Source organism: Halyomorpha halys, unplaced genomic scaffold (genome assembly GCF_000696795.3).
Source record: "Halyomorpha halys isolate HHAL.00 unplaced genomic scaffold, Hhal_1.1 Scaffold300.1, whole genome shotgun sequence".
Classification (NCBI taxonomy): domain Eukaryota; kingdom Metazoa; phylum Arthropoda; class Insecta; order Hemiptera; family Pentatomidae; genus Halyomorpha; species Halyomorpha halys.
In genome coordinates this window covers 179,220-200,059 of record NW_027107582.1, presented here as the reverse complement: position 1 = coordinate 200,059, position 20,840 = coordinate 179,220, and the positions used below count along the sequence as shown (strand labels likewise).

The 20,840-nt window shown below is 30.7% G+C and overlaps 1 protein-coding gene across 15 annotated transcripts in view; it reads right to left on the bottom strand.

Annotated features, from left to right (window-relative positions):
• bru1 (bruno 1) overlaps window positions 1–20,840 on the bottom strand; it is a 406,895-nt gene that overhangs the window by 285,120 nt on the left and 100,935 nt on the right. For all 15 annotated transcript variants that reach the window (XR_010843011.1, XR_010843012.1, XR_010843020.1 and 12 more), the window contains exon 3: window positions 1,975–2,023. Coding sequence is in view for 2 of the 15 variants with exons in the window: in XM_067045974.1 (XP_066902075.1) it covers window positions 1,975–2,023 (49 nt within the window). In the remaining 13 variants the exon portion in view is untranslated. The remainder of the gene's footprint in view (window positions 1–1,974; window positions 2,024–20,840) is intronic.

The following is a 20,840-nucleotide window of genomic DNA, read 5'->3' as shown; positions in this document are numbered from 1 at the left end:
TAAATAAATTTAAAAAAGTGATAACAAATTTCTTTGTTTACATATTTAGCTGACTGACCCTAAGTTAATTTGAAGGTGGTAGTTACGACTGCGTTATAGAAGAAAGAAAAAAAAGCTTGAAGAAGTTTGTCGGGGGGTGCGGTCAGCAAAGAACAGCATAAATAAACAAAACCATATTTATTTATTTTATGCCATATTTATTTATTTTATGCCCAGGCATAAAATAAATAAATATGGTTTTGTTTGTTTATGCTGTTCTTTGCTGACCGCACCCCCCGACAAACTTCTTCAAGCATTAATCTACGGTCAACTATCTACACCTCAAAGAAAAAAAAGTTTCGGAGTACTGATGAAGACCAACAGATCAGGGCTACAATAGAAAGATACCAAGAAAATAGACTTACTGTAAGGGTTAAAGAATGATTTAAAAAATATAACATAAAAATGTAAAAGTGGCGGTACATGGACAATCCAAATATATAAAGGTTGGTCAATGGACGACATGCCACAATCTCACAAGAGGAGATCATAACACAAAAAAAAAGGCAATCCTTCCTCGCCAGACCTGCCTCCCAAAGACTCCCGGGGAGCGAAGGTCCCATATCACGTTTGAAATATTAGTTTAAAACGGGAAGAGGAAACTATAAAATAGTTAAATCGAGCAATAGTTTATATCCAGCAATTTTTTTTTTTTTTTTCATACCCTCTTGTAATGATGTTATGGAATATCTGGTACATACATATAGGAGGTAGGCTATATGTATATCTGGGTGTTAATGATACCTTGGATTGCCTTTTGGCATTATAAGGTTAGGTTAGGGGTCCAATGAAGGTTGTTACTTGATTGTCTGACGCTAGTGGATTATTGGAACGGGGAGGGGCCGTTCTGCTGGTTATATCGAGCAATATAACAAGGATTGCATTTTATTTTTTTGTGCTATATCTCCTCTTGTGAGAATATGATATGAGAGGATAATGATGCAAAAAAAAAAAAAATTATTAACTAAAATAATAAAGTGAACAGATATATCAAAATGTAAATAATTAAAAGAATCAATTGACTTAATTAAGTGAGGAGATATAAAAACTGTTATAAAACGGTAAGTTACCGATTACATAAAAATGTAATGTGGAATAAAGAATGTGGGATGGGTAAAAGATTGAAATGAGAATGAATAGTTTAGGAAAAGGTATTTTACAATATTAAAAGAATAATAAAGATAAATGATAATCTAAACTAATTAGAAAATAACATAAAAAAAAGAAATATAAAAGGGAGTGATAAGAAGTGAAGGAAATGAAAAATACCTGTTAGGTGGGAGTGGAAACAACAGCTGTTAGAGAAATGACAGTTGAGGTAATTTCAAAAATGGAGAGGGAAAGTACGAATGTTGAGTTGTGTATAAATATTTCTTATAAATAAATTTAGAATTCAAAACTAAGTAAAATAATTATAGTAAAAAAAATGACAATAAATCTAAAAATAATATATTAAAATACGTTAAATAACATAAAATTAGATTGATAGGAAATCTCTCTCTCTCTCTCTCTCTCTCTCTCTCTCTCTCTCTCTCTATATATATATACAATTATTATAAGGATAGTAACAATATAAAGGTGAGAAGTATTGGGAAAGAGAGTAAAAATAATTAAATTTATTAGTGAAAAATAAACGGAGCCAAATGATAATAATATTATAGGCTGATCTGTATGGTATACAAATATTTTAGTTTCTCTTGACAAAAACTCTAATTCACACATGATCAATTATATATATACAATTATCAATGAATCACGATACTTAAAAACTGAAAATAATCACAATTATTATATGATCACCCACACAGTCTATGAATTCACTCATTCAATGCATTTATATTTAGTTCCAATAAAAACCATATATTCATTTAAAAACTAATTGATAAAACAGGTTTCATATAATCACTTCATCTTCAAAATTAAATAGGTACTCACCATTTCTGTTCTCACTATCTGCGGGTTTCATCTGGATCGGATGGTGCATCTGAAACAGAAAGGATTTTTTATAAACGGTGAAGTTACGATTGTTATATGTAAAATAGAAATAATTGATACAATCAATTATGTAAATATTTAATTGGCTGCTGAAGCTTCTAGAAGTACAGAAGCCAGATGCCAGCTGATAGAACATTAATCTACAGATAATTTTGAAAATTAATTTTTATCACTTTTTTAAAATGTATTTATGAATATTTGAATAAAAATACATCTAGTAAATTTGATGTAAGTTTATAATGATGTGATGATGTAGAGCATGTCCATTGGTAGTACTCTAATAATCTTCTACATTAGAAGGTTTCGAGGCCATCTTCTTTTCAGGCGCCTCGGAGGGTTGTCAGGGTTTAAACCAAAATTCTTATTTCAGGGTTTCTTGAGATGTTAAAAACATATTTCAACTTTGTTTGACTCCTAAAAAATCTCTTACAACACTTTCATAGGCCAGTCGCTCTGACAAGCAAATTTCATTTTTGGAAGAAGATAGATGAAGTAGATTGTAGAAAGATAGTCCGGTGGCCAATAAAGGTATACAAATAGTAAAAGAAAACTATTGTTAACCTACGTTTCGCCCTACTTTGCAGGGCTTCGTCAGGGCTGTAAGATTGAAACAAAGATATCAACTACTTATTTTTATCTTTTAGCCTTTTTATCTTCTACTCATTTTATTTTTATTTCATTGACATCTTTGTTTTAATCAGATAGCTCTGACGAAGCCCTGTAAAGTGGGGCGAAACGTAGGTTAACAATAAATAGTTATAGTTAAGTTAATGACCACTAATCAGACCAAATTGGAAATTTCATTTTCGATTTTTCATAAATATATTGGTCTAATTTAAGTTACCAAATCTTAATAATGAAGTACATGTAAATGTTTAATTTTAACTAAATACCATAATTCATAACAAACTATCGATTGTGTTCATTAAATACATGTGTCCTCAAATATATCGATTGCCAAGGCTGATGCCATTACTGGGATCAGCCAGTTTGTTATATATTAGGCTTGTTAAGTCGAAAAAAAACTAATCTCATCTTATTAATGAGAGCGACGGGATATATGTACTTAACCAAGAACATATATCATGAATAATATATATTACTCATTACAATTAAATCCAATTTAATAAATTAAATACATAAATTAATCCAATAATAATAAAAATTTTTAAATGTAACCCATTTTAACCCTTTGTATAAGCTGCACCTTGACCTGACATAAATTTCAATAAAAATAAAAGAAAATTTTTCTAATAAAACATTCAATCAGACAGAGATATACAAACCAATTTAATACAGGTAAAATTCATCGTGGATTATCAATTACAGAATAGGTTCCTCTAAAATGATCAAATTACTGTCAAATTCTTTCAATTTCAAGATCTTAACTAATAGTACTAAGGAATAGAAGTTACATTCAAAATAATAAGGTATCTAATCCTAGTTTAAATCATGAATTTCATATTAATATAAAAATTTACCTAATTAATATTAAAAACTTTAAATTCTACCTTAAAAACTTCAACTTTTAATCAAAAATTTCTAATTATAATACTATACCTAATAAAAATTATTTGGGTTAATTGTATAACCGCAGCTGCTGGCACAAAATTTGCTAACCATAAATAAAAATTAACCATGTCTTAATATAATAAATACAGAAAAAATAAAAAATGCGATTAAATTAACAATTTTTTTAATTTTTACTGTTTAAGTAAAAATCAAATCACATAAAAACTCACATATAAAAATTATCTAAACAACAATTTATAAACAAACCAGAATCAAATTTGGAATTATTCAATAATTGCTAAAATTTATTATTTGGATCTCATAAATGTATCCTCCCCGCATATCTCTGTATAACCCCGGTCCATAGTTCCTCTGGACTTAAGATCGGATACTAACAATATAACTTCTATTCCTTAGTTAATAAATTAGTTTTTTATTATTAATTAATTTAAATTAGTTAGCTAAAGTTTTAGAACCACGAGAAATGCGTTAATTGGTGATAGAAACTGATTTTTAAAATTATGTGCAGATATATGGGTTAAAACAGATTTCGATATTTTTTTTTTTATTTTCTATATCTTAGTAACAATAATTAATAATATTAAGTTGAGATATGTAAAATATGTTGGAGAGATATTGCTCAAGGACATATACATGGCCAAGAGAATAGGGTTGAGAAGCGAGGAGTGTGTACAATACGACGCCAACAATAGACAAAGCCCAGGTGTTGCAGACTTCCTCCGGTACTTAGTTTAGACAACTTAGCTCGTCGACTTAGCCTGACAACTTACCTGGCTTATTTTCACAGTCGGCTGCTCTCGCCTTCTGGCTTGAGTTAAATACACAACCACGGGGGTTGGGTATTGGGTATGAACTATGTTATGTTCATCTGTCTTAGGTAAAATCTACATTAACTTTGTTTTTTAATGATTAAAAAATACAATAAGAATAGCTTTAGATTTGGTAGAACGGTTAAAATGTTATAGATATAATAAGTAAATCTACACAGCTACAACTGATCAATGGTAACAGATTCAGTACTTTGTAAGTAAGAACTGTTACCACAGCCGCTAGATTTTTCTCCAATTACGGTGAACCTTGGAGGAGTCCCGAACCCAAAGGGTTGGCTCACCACGATTACAGTTACAGAATATATCTTCCACAGCCGGATTTGAATATTAAAGATATAATTTTTATAAAAATATTTAAAAAAAAAATGTATTTTGCTTTCAAATTGAACTGATTCGATACTTAGGACTCCATCTTGACAAGAGACTTACATGGAATCCACACACAAGACTGAAACGACAAGAAACTGCTCGTAGATTCCGATTGCTACAACACTTACTTGACTAACGCTCTAAACTTCCCATTCACTACAAAAAATTAGTATACACTACAATAATCAGACCAATTTGGATACATGGAATTGCGCTCTGGGGCTCCACCAAACCATCAAATTCTTCCCACATCTAAATTCTTCCACAAAATGAAATTCTTCCACTCCTTATTACGTCACAAATAAACTCAATCACAAAGACCTTAAAATCCCATTCGTTGCAGATTTGACCCAAACAGATATGCGTCTTTTCATTCCAAACTCCTTAACCATCCTAACCCATTAATTCTTAATCTTTCATCTTTAACAATCCCTGATAATCCTCCGAGGCGTCTGAAAAGAAGATGACCACGGGACCTTCTAATTTAAATTAATGTTTGAAGTGTATATGAAATATACTACATATTTACCTGTTGTATTATTTTGTACAGTTGTAAATTACATTAAATAAATAATTTAAAAAAAAATTCAACGCAATCGGCATTGAATCCAGATATACAATACGATCAAAATCAATCAATTTTTTTTTTTTGTCGTGTTTTATAAGCAATATCTAATTTTTTTTTAATTCAGCGAAAACCTGACGATTTGTCTATGTACAATAGTAATGCAGAATAGGGAATAGTAATGTATAATGTATAGGATAAAGATAAGGAAAATTATAAGCAGGAGTAACAAAAAAAGAGGATAAACAAGTCTAATAGGCAGGATTGTTCGAAACCGAGATAGTTTGAGTGCTAACTGGTTCGTGACTGCGGCGGCTCCGGTTCCAATCCAGACTTGGGCTTGACTATTATTTCTGAGTTGGTCCCACGAAATAAAAAGAAGAATCACACTAATCTTCCTAGCTTGTAAGGAAAGAATAACATCATGAGTAAAATACTGATACTGATTTTGAGAACTCGATTACAAATTCAGTTTACCAAAAAGGTAATTTGGACAGAATCATGCTCGGCCGCTAGATTATTTTCCAATTAAGTGTACCAACTTGATGAGACTGGGTGAACACCGGAGGGATTCAGAGCCCGTAGTACGGCTACAGTAACAGAATAAATAATCAAGATAATTATATATTTAATTAAATAATTATCTGCTACAGTTGGGTTCGAACCTGGATCCTACTAGTTATTAGCAAAGCGCCTTACCCGCTGAGCTATCCCTCTCCCTTGTCTCTAATATCAGCTAGATGTTATCCTTACTGAAATAGTTTGACAAGGATTCAATGTCAAAGTTCTTCAAACGCTTTCTCTTAATTAACTTTTATTTATTATAAATAATTAACTATCATTCATAGATACCAGTTGGAAACAATGGATGCATATGAAATATGAATGGATTTGATAATTAACTAAATGAATAATTTTTTTGCAAATACATATTTTTTTGTATGTTCATGGTCGGTATGAAAATACTTAAATTTTACTTTCATTTACGCTATATATACTATATAATAAGGAGAAGTTTTTTTCAGAATAAAAAATAAATAGCTGTTATATATACTGTATAGCTGTAATGTACAAGGATAAATTTCATCTGAAATTGTGTGATCAGGTTATTAAAATAAAACAACTGTTATATATAGTAACTTTTATTTTTATTCAGAATCAGTAGTTTAAACTGTTTACTCATATCTACAAATATATTTTTACAGTAATTAAACTCACTAACTATTAAATTTTTCGATAGGGATATTGTTAAATTTTAGAAAGAAATTCTGTAAGCGACTTGAGATAAAGCATAAACCTTGAAGAAACGATAATAATAATGATGTAACTGGGTAAACAAACACCTTTAAATACATAGAGTGCTAAAAAACAACTTTTACATGCTACTTTTTTTTTTTAGCTGATATTCATTGGTTTTGTCAGTAACTAAAACGAAAAATTAAATTAAATTTATAAATCTTTATAATCAAAGCTCCTAGATTACTCAACCGATCAAGTTTAAATTAGTATCAAAAGGATTGCCAATTTGAATTTTAGATATAATACAATGAATCTATAATATTGTGCAATATTCCATTTCATCTATGTTGAAGTATATAATCTGATTAATTTGAGTTTTTTTTAATCATATTACTAAATAGTTGACTCAGTATGCTATAAATTTATAGCTTATAGTAACAAGTTATATTACTTAAGTTACAGCTTGTATTATTTTATTTATTGCACAATTTTCAAACTAATAACATATTTTTTTTTTATAAAACGAAATTCATTATTTATTTTACAAAACACACCATTTTTTAAAAATATATAATTATTATTTATACAATTAATTTCCACCCCAAAAATACTTAATAAGAATTAGTACACAGTAGACAAACAGAGTGTGAAACCATAAATGAGCTAGTGATATCACCGTAAACCGTTCCAAGCTGTTCAACAGTTGACTGTTTGCTGTTTGACTTCAGTAGAACATCTTCCTCAGGTGAGACCATGTTAATTAATAGTTGAGGATCGTATCTCTACTAATTTGCTTACCTTTCCATATCCCTTGCCTTAAGGAGATGTTTGATCATATATGTGCTAATATTTAACAGACAATGCAAGGCGTGGAACTCTTATTTTATTTTTATAATTTTCACAATAACACTTACTAAGTCTATACTGTTAATAAATATAACAGTTATAAAACAGTTTTTATTTAAATGCTTCGTAATTGCTAAATTTTAGAATGTAGGTAGATTAATTGAATATAATTGAAAGTTTGATATATTAATATATATTTAGTAATTTACACATTGAATTAATGATTGAATCATTTACATCAATCAAGTTTATAGCGGTAAATAACATATATATTAAAAATATTTGGAAAAAAATAGAAATAACTTAAAGATGACACAACTAATCTGCATGAAACTTTAGAGTGGTTTCGGGCGCTATAAACTAAACCAAAGAGCATACACCGCATCTAATTAAACAAATCAGAAACGGAAACATAGAATAAAACGTTTAATTTTGTTTTCTTTATTAAAAACTAATATTTCGTCCTTTTATAGCATACAATTTGAAGGAGTTGAATAGTCACCAGAAGATAAAAAAACAATCCTTCAAATTAATTAAGATGAAAAATTTCTAATTTTATTTTTTTGAAGGTGGGAATGTCAAGATTCGTTCTTCGGGACTGCCTTAAAGTAAATATCAACTGCTCCAGGTGGGAATCGAACCCACAACGTTACGAACCGAGAGCTCTGGGACTTACTCCCCAACTCGCACGGCCCTAACCCTACGTTAGTTTACGTTTCTGAATCATATTATCCTACAATGTTAAAATATTTTTAATTGTCTTCGTATCTTTTTAGCCCTGATGGAGTTGTACAAAGTGGGATGAAACGTCGACAAAAAAATAGTTGTTAACTATTACTTGTTATCTTTGACCATATCCTTCATACTTTGAAAAAAATACCGTCAATAATTTATATATATAATATATTTAGGAGGTGTAGATAGTTGACGGTAGATTAATGTTTGGAGAAGTTTGTCGGGGGGCGCGGTCAGCAAAGAACAACGTAAATAAACAAAACCATATTTATTTATTTTACGCTGACTTTTCGACCTGATTTTCAGGTCTTCATCAGGGCTATAGAATATAAGAGATAACAACAACATTTATGTATGTTACTCTAAATGTTGTTGTTATCTCTTTTGTTCTATAGTCCTGATGAAGACCTGAAACTCAGGTCGAAACGTCGGCATAAAAAAAATAAATATGGTTTTGTTTATTTATGTTGTTCTTTGCTGACCGCGCCCCCCGACAAACTTCTCCAATAATATATTTATGTACTTTAGACTGAATTATTTTACAAGCATATATTTATATTTTTTAACTAAGTAATGTCCAATAAAATTTGAGTATATGTTTAAGCACGGCAGAGCAGTATCTGGAAATTTCGGTGTGTTCCTCCTCCTCACCTTTTAAAACCTACCAGGAACAGGAGAGCATGAGACTGAAAGAGGTTAAGCCCTCCGAGCCTGGAGAGCCCTCGAGGCCAAGATGAAGGGTATTAAGGGCCCTCTACCTTTGCACACTATACCTAACCTCCTGACGGGAAAACTCTTCTTCATTATCCTCACAACCATCGATATCCAGGATCTAGTATTTAGTATCCAGTATCAGTGAACACTGTTCTCTCCCATTGGATGCCGTTCCGATCCGGAAAGGAAGTACTCGAGCCGACCTAGATCAAGTCAAACCTAATTACAGAGAGCTAATTAGCTGTTTGTTCAAGTGCTCCCAGAGATCGATCGATAGCATCACGCACAATGGCTAGGAATAGTTTGAACATAGAGTTCTTTATATTTAAAATTAATATAAAATTGTTATGCTATTTTAATTCAAAATATAGGTTTTTTTTATTTACAGTTAAATATTAATATTTATAATCTTATCAATTTTTCGAGACTGGTTGTATTTTTTAAATTAAATAAATTGTATCTAAGTTAAGTCTCAAACTCTCTATTAATATAATAAATTTCCAAATTGGAGAAGATGGTCGGGGTCCGGTCAGCAAACAAAGAAACACAAATAAACAAAATTATTTATTTATGCCGACGTTTCAACCTGATTTTCAGGTCTTCATCAGGGCTATAAAAACAGAAAGACAACAACCATCATTTAGAGAGAAACATCGCCATAAATGAATAATTTTATTTATTAACGTTTCGGCTAACGTGGTCTCAAGGACAATCCTAACTATAATTTACACCTCTTATCCAACTATTAAAATGTTTAGCAGGCTATTCTGTCCAGATCTAAAACTAAAATCTAAAACTTTTGTTAAATTAACCCTTTTTCCCTTCATTTTCATTTAATTTTAAAACTTAAAATTAATATTTATCTAACATGTGATAAATGAGTGAAATATCTAGCCCGAACCAGATATCAATCCTTCAATTACAAACTCCCTAACCACATAAGCCCCTTAGTTTCTAATCTTGCTTCCTCTTTTATTCCAAACAATCCTGCGAAGCGTCTGAAAAGAAGATGGCCTCGAGACCTTATATTGTAAAAATGTTTTTAGGGTGCTACCATTGGGTGGTTATTCTACATGCTTGTACCATACCATTATGATTTCCTCAAATTTACTTGATGTATTTATGAACAGTTGTAAATATCAATAAATAAATTTAAAAAAAAGATTAATAACTTTTAAAATTAAAATATTTCTTAATAGAAACATTACTTACAATTATTAAAATTATTAAACCTGGGCCGAATAGCCTGTTAGAAATTTTTAAAATTTCTATATGTACCCTCAAGATTACATCTTAAACTTCTTTTTATAAAAGTAACACAAAACCTTTTGCTTAGAGCTGGATACCCATCTTCACAATAGGAGGTATAGTTGTTTTTTTTTTGTTTTTGTTTTTTATTTATTAAATATGAAGCGACGTTTTTGTTTTATTCTGACGAATATAGATAGCCCAGCTTGAGTATATTTTTTGTTATTAGTTTATATAAATTATCTTTAACTCACTATTTTTTTTTAAATTACTAAAATTAACTATTTATTTTATTCATTTAAAATTTTAAATCACAGCATACAACTGAACCACGAATTAAATTTTTATTCTTATCATTGTATCTTATCTTTGTATTTTTATTCTTATCATTCTACCATTTTGTATCTTTTTAGCCCTGATGAAACCCTACAAAGTGGGGCGAAACGTCGGAAAATAAATAGTTGTAAACTATTTTTGTTTCTTTTGTATCTTTTTAGCCCTGATGAAGCCCTACAAAGTGGGGCGAAACGTCGGAAAATAAATAGTTGTAAACTATTTTTGTTTCTCCTTTGAGCGCAACCCTGACCATCTTCCTATACATATTATTGTTATAGTTTTTAAAGTGCATGAATATGGGACAGTGGTCCCGAAACGTTGTATAATGTCATGAATAATTAATAAATAATTCATTCAAAAATGGAAGTCATTAACCTCAAAAAATTCTAAAAGAATTGATTCACCAGACTTCCTAGAGAGATAATAGAGATTCTTTATTTTATGTAATTTACAGGCTAACTCTCTAAATGTAATTTGTTAAAAAAATTATTAATTATTAAAAATCATTCGTCTTTTACTACTAAAATGGAAACGTTCGTCTAATAGAATAAAACAATTTGTAAAACTGAATCGCAAGAAAGTCAAAACGCAGAATGGAGGTCATTGCTACTCCTGGAGTCAGGTTGTCGACATAATGTCCTATCAGGGAACATCTGTAGAAGAACAGTAGAAGGTAAATTCGGACAGGAGATAAGGGAAGGGAGAAGGGAGAAGACTCTGTTCTGGAAGTGCAGTTGCGACTAACGATCCTAACGACCCCCCTTAATGATATGGTACTTGAGATCTCAGCCCGAGTATTTACCTAAATTCCTCCGAAGGGGCCCCTTACCCTTCACTTCTGGGCTCTTGATATTTCCAAGTACCTCCTGGCTCTTACCTACAGTACCAATCGTTATCCGTATAATGTTCAATCTCTTTCAGAATGACTGGGATACTTCTGTACCAATTACGATTGTTACCTTCGGATGAAATCTCTACAGGCCCAAAACGAGGGAAATCATAATGCTCCGCCCCTCTTTGAAATATAAGCACACTCTCAGTGTGAAAAAAAAAAACTCAATCTTTATTTGTTACATAACTTTTACATATCATTTTTTTAAATATATATAATAATATTTGACAACGGAAAAAAACTAATAAAGACGAAATATGGACAGATAAGAGTGACAATGTAATTTAAATGTCTAAGAGAGATAGTACAATAACGGTTTTGAGTAAGAGAGCATAAAGGAGAAAATTATTAAGTTGGAAAGGCTAAGCTTCGCAACAAACAATATTTACAATAAGAAGAAACTATCGTCTAACGCAAAAATAAGACATTACAACACGGTCATAAAACTAGTATTTTTATACGGAATGGAGACAACTTGTCTCCCTATTCTGGAAAAATTACTGAAAATAGAAGGATCCTGAGGAGAATCTAAGGGCCCGAGAAAACACAGGAAGGCTACAGGTTAAGACCCAACCAGGAGATCTACAGGGAGATAAATGATCTGGAAACCGAAATAAGGATTAGAAGACTGAGATTCTACGGGCACATGATGAAAATGGACCTAAGGAGACTAAACAAAAAACTCTTTTCAATCCTAAGGTAGCGAGTTCGAGTCCCCGGTCCTATCCGGGATTTTTTCAAGCATATAATACAATACTCACTCACAGCCTCTCTCCGTACATTTGTGAGGCCCGTTAGCCAATGGGTGACACTCAGAAAAATAGGCGTGGGAGTGACGAACCCATCCTATGAAAACCATGTCATGAAACACCGCGATGTATTTCCTAAGTACATCGCGCGAGGCTTTGGATCTTCACGGTCTGTTGCGCCAGTAATAATAATAATAACCGGGAGAGAAGAAAAGAAAAAATGGTGAGAAGCAATGATATTCGAGTGGTCTTGAAAGGCCACTCACTCATTTTTATAATAGAAAAATAGATGACGAGAAAATAAATGTCTGCTTCTGATCAAAGCTAGCTAGCGAGTGTGAGTGTGTTTTGTTTTCTCGGTCACAGGGAGCGCTGGTGATAAAATCGTAGTGATAAATTAAAACTTGTTTCGACACTTCCGTTTGAACAGTACCAAAAAACAGATATTTTACAACCCGTAATTAAACACTTTTCGGTATGCTTAACTGTTCTAATCATACGTTATAGTAATAATAATTAGCTAATAACATTTAATTGATAAATAACTTGACGTATTATAGTGTCCACGTCTTCATAAAACAGTACCAAACGGGACAAGTTGAAAAACGATCCGGTATGTTTCATATTTTGGAGAATAAAAAAATCAGAATGTGAACAAGTTTCCATGACAAACTGAGTACAATTATTTCAGTTAAAGCGTGGGTATAAATCTTTATTAATAATTGTCCGATTAGAACAATTTTTTTTTTTTATAGAAAGTTTAATTGCATTGAAAAATTGTGTTCAACTACGGATAGATCTGTTTAAAACTGTCTATCGACAATACAACTCGATTCAATACTCTTCAAGCTGTTAAGGAAAGTAACATTATAATTCAAGGGGCAATTGGACGAAGGGTTTATGTTACAAATAATAAATTTTAAGAAAACAAAGTTCAATTTCTTTTTGTCGGAGCTTGTTAAGTTTTGAAGAGTAAATCTATCTCAGTTATTAATTGGATTTTGAGGTTAGATTACCTCATACTACCTCTCTATGATAGAACCTTTAAAGTAAATCATAATCTAGCCTAACCATCTTTCTTTTCTCAGTCCGCCGGTGTTCCTCAAGGTAGTATCTTAGGTCCCATTCTTTATACGATTTATAAAGCTGACATCCCAACCCACCCTAACACAGTCCTAACAACATACGCTGATGACACATGTATACTTTCTGTGAACAACGACCCTACTAATGCATCACAAACACTACAGACACATATAACATCCATTGAAGAATGGTGTCAAAACTAGAGAATCGAAATAAATCCTGACAAAATCCTCTACCTTCCTGTCCAGTATCCTTCCGAAATACTCCACATCGATACTTAGGACTCCATCTTGACAAGAGACTTACATGGAATCCTTATACAAGACTGAAACGATAAGAAACTGCTCGTATATTTCGATTGCTACAACTACTTGACAAGCGCTCTAAACTTCATATGAGCTCTGGGGTTGTTCTCAACCGTCAAATTCCCCCGCCTCCCGTATCCAATCCTTACAATCCAAAATCCTTGATGCTACTTATTACGTTACAAATAAACTCATCCACATAGACCTTAACATCCCATTCGTTGCAAATTTGGCCCAATACAGATATGCGCCTTTTAATTCCAAACTCTTTACCCATCCTAACCCAGTATTTCTTAAAATTTCATCCTTAACAATCCCTGATAATGTTCTGAGGCGTCTGAAAAGAAGAATGGCTTCTAATTTAAATTAATGCTTGAAGTACCACTAATGGGTGGTTCCTTCCCAAGATTTTCAAATGTAAATGAAACATTCTAGATATTTACTTATTGTATTTATTATTTGTACAGTTGTAAATCACATTAAATAAAAAAATTTAAAAAAATGTTTATCCACTTACCCCTTCTATTAAAATGCCCTATCTCTAATCTCTACTAATTCTAAATTTTTTGTTTTTGTTTTCAGATAATTTTATTATAAATACATAGATTATTATAAAATGAATACATTTTATGCATAAATAAAGTTTTCTCTTTTCCTTTTTTTTTTTTACTTGTATTTCGCATTGATTAAGTTGAGGGAGTTCATTTTGACTAGAGATTCTTTTATTTTTATCATTATTTTATTTTATTTATTTATTTTTTTCATGCATATAGTTTGATTATGCTCATATTCTTCATCCCTCTGTTTGTATATATTTTAAGAGAGATTTCATTTAATTTATATACTTTCTTTTTCATTTATTTTCCATTCTTATTTTATTTTATATTATTAAGAATGTAATCTATCAATAAATAAAGTTCGAATTTAAAAAAAAAAAATTAAGTTCATTTAGCGCAACAGTCTAGAGAAAAATATGTTTTCTATGTACTGTACAAATAAATAACAAAATCGTTATAATGATAATTGTGACAAACATGAACAGACCAACTTCACATCGAAAGTTCCACCCAAATACAATACTCAACCTAATCAGGTGGTAAGAGATTTAATAAAATATATAAAAAAAAAATAAATAAAGGAAGAAATTTATTATGTTTCTAAAATGTGTAAAAGTTATAATCTGTTCCCTTTGTAGATTATCAAACAAGTGTTAATACAAACGGAACATTAAAATTTCTAGCACGTAGGAGGAAGATAATTTTACCTCCGGGCTCTTTGTTTAATGTTGTGTGTAATTAATAAAAGTAATTACGCAACATAAAGCCCCTACCTCTTTCAAATACAACGGGGGTGAGAGGATTGTAAATGTTTAAACTTTGAATACGCCTATCCTATAGCTTTGCATAGGTTACATTCTATATCTAACCCAATTATATTCAGCTAATATGGCCTTTATAACTGACTATTTCATAATTGATTTTTCTTTTAATCTTGAATTTAATTGAATATTAAATACTTTTTTATGAGGCCTTTTAATTTCAATGTAATTTAAATAAGAAACGTTTTAAAAGGACAAAAAATCGCCAAGCTATATATAGAGATTATATGATGTTTGATGTTCATTGAAATTAATTATAAAACCTTTATTTTTACAATATTCATCCTGATTAGAGAGGGTTATTACTTGGATTATTACAGTTGAATAATCAATTTCAAAATCATAATAAACAAGGAATAATATTTAAAAAAATTTAATTTATAACTTAAAATAATTATAAAAAATATATTTGCGTAAAATTACAATAAAAATTGATTTTTATATGTTGCTATGAAACGGTAAAAAATAAAATAATTAAATTTTCTTTATTTCTTGAGACTGGTATTTATTTATTACATAAATAAAATGGTATCCATGTTAAGTCTGAACTCTTTTTATTATAACAGTCCAACGTTTGGCCTCAAGGACAATCAAATAATTAACAGCTTATTATTCAACAATTTCTAACATGTAAATTGTAACAATTTTAACAACAACATTATTATTAATAATTTACCACACCATAAATATAAATTTACACCTACAAATGTTTTGAAGGCTATTCTGCCCAGGTCATTAATTACAAGTCAAACTATGAAAAAGTCAATTAATAGGGAATCTTATAAATTATTAATAAGCTTACCTAAACTTATGTCTAGTTAGCTATTTTTTCACAACTTAATCAATTATTAAAGTTTTTTAATTATTAAAGATACACTGTTTGAGGAAGCCCCGTCAAGCATTTTGAATGGGACTTAGAAGTGCTGCTCTCTAGTGGCAAACACATGAAGAAGTAGAGTCTCTGTACTGGCCTGAAAAGGTTAAAGAGTGAGCACAGTTCACGAGAGCAACACCATTTTAGCTTATGTTTAACAATTCACTATGAGTGAGTAGTTTCTTCACTCCCAGGCAAGAGGACAGAGGTAGAATGAGGATGAGAGAAGAGAACAAGAATATGCACCATCGAAATCTGAATAGTACATCACAACAATCAACCACCAACTGACTTACAATATCTTCTATTACTACATGCAATAAATAGTCAAAATTATTTAAACTAACAACAAGCACATGTTGTAAAACCTTTTGGCTAAACCACATAAGATCAGTTGTATAACTCATTCATGAATAGAGGTTTCATTTCCACTTAGTTTACAATGTATAACTTATTTAAAATCCATTACACTCAGTCCACTCCATTCATACCAGCAAATTAAAATTAATTCGGGTAATATCCCTCATCAATGAAACCTGGGGAATATTTGAATGAAACATAAGCAAAGTAAAAATTATTAATTTGTGCCGACGTTTCGACCCAAATTTCAGGTCTGAAAGACAAAACCAGATAACATCCTATATTAAGAGAAAAGAGACAAATTGTCGGTTGTTTTGTATAAATTTCCCCTCTTTAATATTGTATTTTATCGTCTATCAGTGTCATCTACTCTCTACTTAATTTATTGTTATGTATATTTTCAAGTTTGTTTGTTATTATTTTCCTTTTTTTTTTGTCTGAATTAAGGTTGATATATTGTTTTTCAGCCCTGATGAAGACCTGAAATTCAGGTCGAAACGTGGGCCCAAATAAATAAGTTCTACTTATTTGTGCAGTATTACTGACCGTACCTACTCATATCTAAACACCTCATGATAATAAGTTTAGTTTAAAATACAACCAAATAAATAAACAAAATTTTCAACAAAAAAAACATAAATTGTGACGCAGTGACCCTACATATTTCTTTATAATCCGCTCCTACCTCTCTGATAGAACCTTTAAAGTAAATCATAACCTAGCCTACTCATCTCTCTTTTCTCAGTCTGTCGGTGTTCCTGAAGATAGTATCATAGGTCCCATTCTTTATAGGGTTTATACAGCTGACATCCAAACCCACCCTAAGACAGTCCTAACAGCATACGCTAATGACACATGTATACTGTCTGTAAACAACGACCCAACTAATGGATCACAAACACTGCAGACACACATAACAATCCTCCGAGGCGTCTGAAAAGAAGATGGCCACGGGACCTTCTAATTTAAATTAATGTTTAAAGTACCACTGATGGGTTGTTCCTTCCCAAGATTTTCAAGGGTATATGAAACATACAACATATTTACTTATTGTATTATTTTGTACAATTGTAAATTACATTTAATAAATAAAAAAAAAAAAATCACAGTGATACAGTGCCAGGTTGCGACCACAATGAGGAAGGTTAGATTAAATTGGAAAGGTGCTGCAATTAACCTATAGCTCACCGAACCTAAACCATTTGTCCAAGTCAGTTCTAGCAGATGTTTGAGCTATTCCCGTCATGCTCTATATAGAATCTCGCTTCCTAGAACCTCTCTCCTCGTCCTAATATATTCCCAAATGTATTCATGTATCTCAATGTATTCCAATGACAATAGCTTTAGCAAACTGTAAGAGGTTCAAACCTTCTAGAAAAGATATCTAATACAAGAAGTGGGTAAAAATGATTTCTAGTAATAGTGAGTAATCTGATTTACATCAGATCTTCTTCGTGCCTTACTATAGCAATCCTGATTGTATCCTAAAAAGAGAAATCTATATCTCAGGAACTATGTGACGTACTGATGTCTATTAGCACTCAAATTAAAGCTAGTTTATTGATCTATAAAGCAGTTTATGGCGTTTATTGTTGTAGGAGTAGTAGTTTTCATGAAATTTGCTAAAATAAATTGATTTATAGTTGTTTAGTTAAATAATAAAGTTTTATAGTAAGTTAAATGTCCTTTATTTTGAGTGTTGGCAGACATGTGTGTGTCTTATGGGTGTAGAGATATATATTTTTTCTAAAATTCAACATTTTATACGAATAACTAGAAATTAACATTTTGTGAGTTTATTTCGTCAAATATCATAAAAACTACTACTCCTACAAAGATAAACATTATTAACTATTTTATAATAAATTTAACTAGCTTTAATTTTAGTGCAGACAGACACCTGTACGTCCAATGGTTTCTGAAATAAAGTTTTTCATAAATCCAACTTATTGTCCAAACAACTATAAATCAATTTATTTTAGCAAATATCATGAAAATTACTATTCCTACGAAGGTAAATGTAATAAACTACTTTATAGCTCAATTAACTAGCGTTAATTTGAGTGCTAATAGACATCTATACGTCACATAGTTTCTGAGATATAGATGTCTCAAAATAAATTAACTAACTACCGATATTTCAGTACATTTTTATGAAATGTTGCTTTTTAAAAGGCTATATCTCGTGAACTATTGGACGTAAATAGCTCTATTAGGGCGGATACTTTAGCAAATTTGCTCTCTTTTAAATAACGTTCTCTTATATTTTCTAGTGTTGTTGGTAGTTTTAAAGATATAGAGCTCCAAATGAAAAATTAATTTTCAATGTTTTTAAAAAGCCGCCATTTTTTATTCCCCCTACGTATACTTGGCAAACTTACCAATTTCGAATGGTAATTATACATAGTTTTCATTAAAGTAATCAAAGGGGTAAGATAACTGTTTTTTTTTCTTCTCTATTCTTGTAATATTTTAAGTAGACTGTAGGAAGAGATAGTCAAGGCGGTGGTTTATGCTTTAATGTACATCTTTGTACAATTTTTCATCTACTTTTTTTCATTTATGTCTACGTCATTTAAGTGCTTGTATCTTTTTTAGCCCCGATGAAGCCTTGCAACGTGGGGCGAAACGTCGGCTCAATATGAATAATTTAATCACTATTTGAGTTTTTATTTGTCCGTACCCGGATCATTTTCCTTTTATTATTACAAGCAATACGTTAATCAGCGATCTTCCAAAAACAAATACATATTTTTTTCTAATGATTTGTTTAACAATTTATGAAATCAGCATAGATAAATATGTTGATGTTAAAATCTAAAAAAAATACATTTAAAACTTCAGTTTCCAAGTTTTACTCTTTATTATTTTTTTCACTTGTACTTGTATCGCATATTGTTTTGGACTGTTGATGTGAGATGTGCTCTATTTTTTTCTTTTTGCTCAAAGATGAAAAAATAGAAAAAAAACATATTCTATTTACGAAAGCGTTTTGTGAATAGAATATTTTTAGTTAATGGTGGTCAGAAAAAAAAATGAAAACCAAACTCATCAAAGATACAGGCTTTTCTTTCAATCGTTAATTATCATTATTTATTTCAACAGAAGATGGGAAGATTTTTATTATGCAGTGATTATTAAAAAAAAATTCAACAAGCTCACTTTGAATTCAAGGCAAAGTTTAATTCTCCTATAAAAAAAAAAAGAAATATAATTTTCTTCGCACATAAAATCAAGCTATATAAGCACCATAGGAATATGCTGTCTTAATAGAAGTAATTTTTAAGTAGCCAGTGTTCCAGTACCGATTTTGTTCCTTCCAGCCAAGAGGTCAACAGAAGATATATTTAGACATTGGGAGAATGGCATGCGACCTGCATGGCTTGCGACTTCTAACTTTAGCTAAGTTTCATTCTTGGAATGTTAATGGTAGGACACCTTTTTTTTTTTTTTTTTTTTTTAAATATAATCTTTACACTTTCTTGAGACTGGTTATTATTATTTAAATAAAATAAATTTTATTCAATTTAAGTCTATATTTCAACAATTTTAAAACAATCTATATTTCTCTATAAGTCCGACATTTCGGCCGATGCGGCCATCCTCAAGTACAATTTTAGATCCACATCAATTTAAAAACAAAATTCATACAGGCTATTCTGCTCTGGAAATTAATTTCAGTTCACAAATACCCTATTTTATAAATTTTTCATTTTAAATTAGTAATTAAAATTCCTCAACCTTTTTTTATTAGTGTTATTTTACACATATATATTTCAGATAATTTTACAACAGGGCCGCCCGTAGCTCAGTGGTTAAGACACAATCTTGCCGGTTTGAATCCGGACTGGGGCGTTGACTTTTTTCATTGAGTGGTGGTCCCACAAAATTAAAAACTTTGACCCCAACCATGGTTAGGCAGTATAGGACTCCAATGGGAGTCTCGGCCGAAAAAAAATAAATTTTTTTATAACGTTTGGGTCTTTTTTCTTTTGGCCATTTTCAAACTTTTATTCTACTTCTACACCCCAGTCATCTTATTAAAATTCTTTGGTTTCATGAATACAACTAAATGGAAATATTAGTTTTCATTTTTCTTGGGGGGTTTCTACAATATATTAATTAATATTACCCCTGAAATTCATATATTTAAAAACATACAATACTTTAAACAAATTATATAACCTGTTATGTTGCTTTATTTATATTTTGGGCAAAATTTTTTTTTTTTATATTATATTTTTCAAACTGATTTGGAAAGAAATTTTACCTTATTTTTAATCTCCAGAGATGTTTTGGTGATTGTGAATTTTGGAATAAGATGGTAAATCCTATGAAGCAGATTGTAGGAAGATGGTCCAGGTGGCGGTCAATAAAGGTATCAAAATAGTAAAAGAAAACTATTTATTGCTAACCTACATTTTAGCCCACTTTGCAAGGCCTTAATCAGAGATAAATGAAAACAAGATTCCAACATTTTAAGAAGTGACTGAATATTAAAATAAATATACAGAGAAAGTAAGAAGACACGAAAAGATGTCACTGTCAGACACAGCTGACATTCCAACCAATCCTAACACTATCCTCACCACTTATGCCGATGACAAATATGTGCTCGCTGTTAATAATAACCCTTTAATTGTATCCCAAAATCTCATATTCCTTATCACAGCCCTCTAAGATTGGTGTCGTAATTGGAGGATTAAGATAAATTCCAACAAATCCCATCAAATCACCTTTACCCTTC